The sequence below is a fragment of the Bidens hawaiensis genome, unplaced genomic scaffold, assembly GCF_021521415.1.
Source record: "Bidens hawaiensis isolate Kalapana, Puna unplaced genomic scaffold, B.hawaiensis_p1.1 tig00044621_1, whole genome shotgun sequence".
Taxonomy (NCBI): domain Eukaryota; kingdom Viridiplantae; phylum Streptophyta; class Magnoliopsida; order Asterales; family Asteraceae; genus Bidens; species Bidens hawaiensis.
The window spans coordinates 1-4,634 of record NW_027497913.1 but is presented as its reverse complement, the minus strand read 5'-3'; the positions used below and the strand labels follow the sequence as shown (position 1 = coordinate 4,634).

Below are 4,634 nucleotides of genomic sequence, written 5' to 3'. Positions count from 1 at the left end.
ATGTATTTTCAAGATGTTAAATCTTGTTTTGTAATTAAACTATTTGGGTATTGCCTATAATATGAAATCATACTTTAAATCCAACTGTTAAGTTTTTTCCTACTATTCCGGTTGCATTTAAAGTCGCACGCTCAGGCATGAAAAACTAGGGTGTACGATATCAATGTATCGGTTACCTACTCAAGTTAATCTTGAATAAAGATGTATGGAGACTATATATGGAGCATTTATCCATTTGGAGACTATGGAGCATTTACTTGGTGATCATGAAGTGGTTCGGATATGCTATAGATTTCGGTTGATTCTAGATGAAATATCTTGTCTCCAGTTTCTAAGAAACCTTCCAGCTAATATGGGTTGGATGGGGTTCATAGGAAGAGTCAAAAGAAAGGTGTTGTTTACTACTTGGTCGATGATATGGTGGTTTATGAGTGAGACTTTGTTTAGGCCTAACACTGAATATGCTTTTTGAAGACATTATCTTTTACTCTTTCTTGTGGATTGTTAATAGGAGGAAACAAATTAATCAGAATTGCATCAAGTGGTTACAATTCCCTCTAATGTATTTGTAATTGCAATTTTTTTCCGGTTAGTTTCTTGCTTGTCGTTTTCTTTTAATAAAATAACCGCCTTTAATTTCAATAACAAAAACACGACTTTATCTCTTATCAACCCTCATGTTATCGGTTCCATAACATGTTTTTGACACTGTTGAGTCAATTAAGATAACTTACAACGAGAAAGGTTGTCATGATTTGTTTTTTAGTTAACTCATAAGTTAACTTTGCTTATTGTCTCTAAGACTATAACCTCAAGTTTCAACTCAGATCTAGTTAAAATGTTTGTCTTTGAATGACATAGTTCCCATTTCATGGCGAACACATTTCCACTACATATTTGGTATGCTCTATCATCTAACTAGCTTCTGAATCTAACCGATTGACAACCAAGTCTAAAAACCATATAAACTCCTAATTTAGATTACCAAAATCCTTATTGGCAAACTTTCCAGGTTCTTGCTATAAAATGCAAGTCACGCTCAGATTTAAGCATGACTAGATAAAGTTCATCTAACGTGTAGTAGGGTGGTGAAAGGTTCTCCCTATTTACATTTGCAGGGCTAAGAAAGGTTCTCAATTACCATATGCAGACACCCTAAATGGCTATCCCCATATTTCTTGCGTTTTGAATAAGTTTGTGTAACTTCACTTATGACACCTTTTAGATACCTATAGAACGTATCTAATTAACCATATATATGTAAATAAAGCAATGGACAATATTTAAGAATTATACATCCATACAGCTTAGCATTCGGTTCAGAAACGAACATTATACAAGGAAACAATATGAGTTTTGCAACCGTAACACAAGGACTATACCTTATATTTTGCCATTAAAAGACGAGTTATTTGCAACGGTATCATGTTTTTGCTCATAAACGTGGTCCAGGGAGAGCTCGGGGCTTGTCCCACTCGGTCACAATGTGGTCACGAGTAATCTCTCTGAGTGAGGTGCAACCGCTTAGTGCCATGGTTAGCTCGAATTCATCACGTAACATCTGGAGTACTTTTCTCACTCCAGCTTCACCTTCAGCCGCCAGTGAAAACACCACAGGTCGCCCGATCTGAAAATTGCACAATATCGTTAGAGACTAAAGATTGCAAGATGATTTAGAAGTTTTTAGATATATTCACTTTGACATATCATTTGACTAAAGTTGCTTACTTGAGGGCCAAAACAATACTTGATATGTTTAGTTACTTACAAATATGCCAGAAGCTCCAAGAGCAAGCGCCTTGAAAACATCAGTTCCACGGCGAACACCACCGTCCAGGAACACCGGTACACGGCCTTGTGCGGCTTTCACGACCTCTTCCAAAGCACTGATCGTAGCCGGAACGTAATCCAGCTGGCGGGCTCCATGGTTCGAGACAATAATACCCGCTGCTCCAGCTTGAATAGCAAGCCTTGCTGTACATTGATCAGCATTCTAAGCATTAGTTTAACGAAATATCATATAAAACAGAATTACATGGGTTATGATTGTTCTTACTGTCCTCAGCAGTGATCACACCCTTAACGAGGATTGGCATTGAGGTAATGGTTTGTAGCCACTTCACATCCTGCAAGCACACACGAGCTACAAAAGTTACTAACTTAAGGCGTTAGGGGTGTAAACGAGACAAGTCACGCGTATACCACTCGAGATCGGCTCACTAAAAGCTCATATCTAGCTGAGCTTAAACAAGCCCGAGCTCAAGCCTAAAAATAAGCTCGTTTACTAATTGAGTCTAAGTACATGCTTCACTTATCAAACTCAAGCTCAAGTGAATTAATATGTGTGTTAATAAATACGGAGTATACATTAACACACATTTACATAATACTTATTCTTATATATATTAAATTGTTATTATTATGTATATTAAATTGTTACTAAAGGATATATGTATTATGTTATACATAAAAGTTACTCGTATAATTATATTTATTTATAAAAAAACTAATTAACAAATAATCAAGCTGAGGTTCATAAATTACTCGCTAGTCAAGCTTGAGATCTTATAAGTTTAAACGAGCTGAGCTCAAGCCTAGCTAGGCAATCTCAGGCTCAGCTTGGCTGGTGGACATCCTAGTGAGATCAAGAATAAAACGTTCGTAAAAATATACCTTCCAGCTCAAGGTGCGGTCGATCTGACCAGCAACATAAGAAGCTAACCCAGAATCATTAGCCTGCATTGAAAAGTAACAAATTATGAATGAAACATGATTAACATATAAGAGTCTCATAATATGTAGTTTGGACTTACTTCATCCATCTTGCCAAGGTCCAAACCCTCAAAGTTCTTCAAAGCCAAGAATGGTGGTAATGTGAACCTGTTTTTGATGTCAGCTTCACGGCGCCCGAGCCTAGGTGTATCAACAGTAAGAGCAATAGCCTTGAAACCAGCTCTTTCGGCTCTTTGCACAAGTTGTGCAACCACATTCCTGTCCCTGTAGACCTGATATCAGGATCAACCAAGTTAAGTTGTATACTAGGACCTAAAAAAATGGTGAAAATTTAGGGTGAGCATAAACGAGTTGGTTGGTTTGTTTATGGGATAAAACCGAATATGTATAGACTTAACTAACCGATCTATTTCAGTTAAAAACGGCTACATTATTTCAGTTATTAGAAAAGATGGTTCGGTTAATAAATCGAATATTATATCGTGACATAAAATATTAGTAAATCTTTTTAATTTATAAAAAAAATAAGGGAAAATCACTATGCCATTTATAAAAATTATACAAAACCTTTTCTACATATATTGTTTATAAAAAAGTTAAAAATATAAATTTTGGTTTTAATGTCATTTTTCAAAACCGAACCATAAAAGTCGATTATCAAAATGATCATAACTGAACCACGAGTTTATTAATCTGTTAGTAATTTTGATTCGATTTTTTCGGTTATTTGATTTTTGTGCTAGAAATAGTAGTTATACTTATACTCACATAAAGCTGGAAGAAACGGATTCCAGGTCCAGTTGAAGCAACCTCCTCAACACTTGATGTTGCCCATGAAGACAAAGTCTAAAAAGTGGACAAAGAATTAGCACATGCACGTATGCTTCCCAGTTGTAAAACTTAAAATAGAGTAGCCTAAATGGTCCAGCGAGGCCCAAGCCTTGCCTTTATGTGTCTTGAGCCCAATAATATTATGTCCGTCTTATTATTTGATCAAAAGCAGGCCCAAACCAAGTTGTAGAACGGGTTATGCCCGATCCAAAATGCCCAGTCAACTTAGCATATTATTAAATATTTAAATCTTATCCAAAATCAGCTTATTATAACTATATATAATTTCAAAGTTTGGTGCCGCAAGTGGCTTATCGGGCCACTTGGCGGCACCGATTAGTCGGTTAATTTTGTATTTTTTTTAGTTTAGTTACCACAATAAACGTAATAGAAACTGATCAAGCATTAATTTTTTTAGTTTCGGTACCATAACAAATCTGAAAGAAACCGGCCGAGTTCGCGCAGACTCGTGGCTTTATTTAATGGGTCACTTGGCGGCACCGTATTGGTCGGTGAATTTTGTACTTTTTTAGTTTAGTTACCACAATAAACGTAATGTAAACTGATCAAACGTCAATTTTTTTAGTTCCGGTACCATAACAAATCTGAAAGAAACAGGCCGAGTTTGCGCATACTCGCGGCTTTATTTAAAGCCCATGACCGACAACGCTACCGACCGACCCCCCCCCCCCCCCCCCCAAAAAATAAAAAATTTGCCGTTGGTCCACCTCAAATTTTTTATTTTTTTCGTTTTTTAGTTCCGGTACCGTAATGTACGTAATCAAAAACCGACCAAGTTCGTGTAAGTTACCGCCTCAATGCTCGGGACCAACAACGCTTTGGTTTACCACCTCCTGGGTTTGCCAACCAACTAAACATCATCTTAAAAATTTTGTTTTTTTATACGAGCGCAGCCGGTACTGACCAAACTCGTGTCGACTCATCGTCGTAACGTTCAGGTTTTACCAACGCCCGGGTTTCAACGTATGGGTTTTGACAGCTGCCCCGGCGCAACGCGCCGGGATGAAAATCTAGTTTTTAATAACAATAGTTGTTTTCAACTAAAAATC

General features: G+C 37.0%; 1 protein-coding gene across 1 annotated transcript; it reads right to left on the bottom strand.

Moving 5' to 3' along the window:
- Positions 1 to 1,261: 1,261 nt before the first annotated feature.
- LOC143595070 (glycolate oxidase 2-like) lies at positions 1,262 to 3,631 on the bottom strand. Its single transcript, XM_077074208.1, has 6 exons — positions 3,502 to 3,631; positions 2,814 to 3,005; positions 2,674 to 2,736; positions 2,057 to 2,126; positions 1,769 to 1,974; positions 1,262 to 1,627 (listed from the first exon to the last, which is right to left on the bottom strand). Exons 2-6 carry the CDS (start codon positions 2,820 to 2,822, stop codon positions 1,436 to 1,438), a joined length of 540 nt encoding a protein of 179 aa, XP_076930323.1. The 5' UTR covers positions 2,823 to 3,005; positions 3,502 to 3,631; the 3' UTR covers positions 1,262 to 1,435.
- Between the last annotated feature and the right edge of the window lie 1,003 nt (positions 3,632 to 4,634).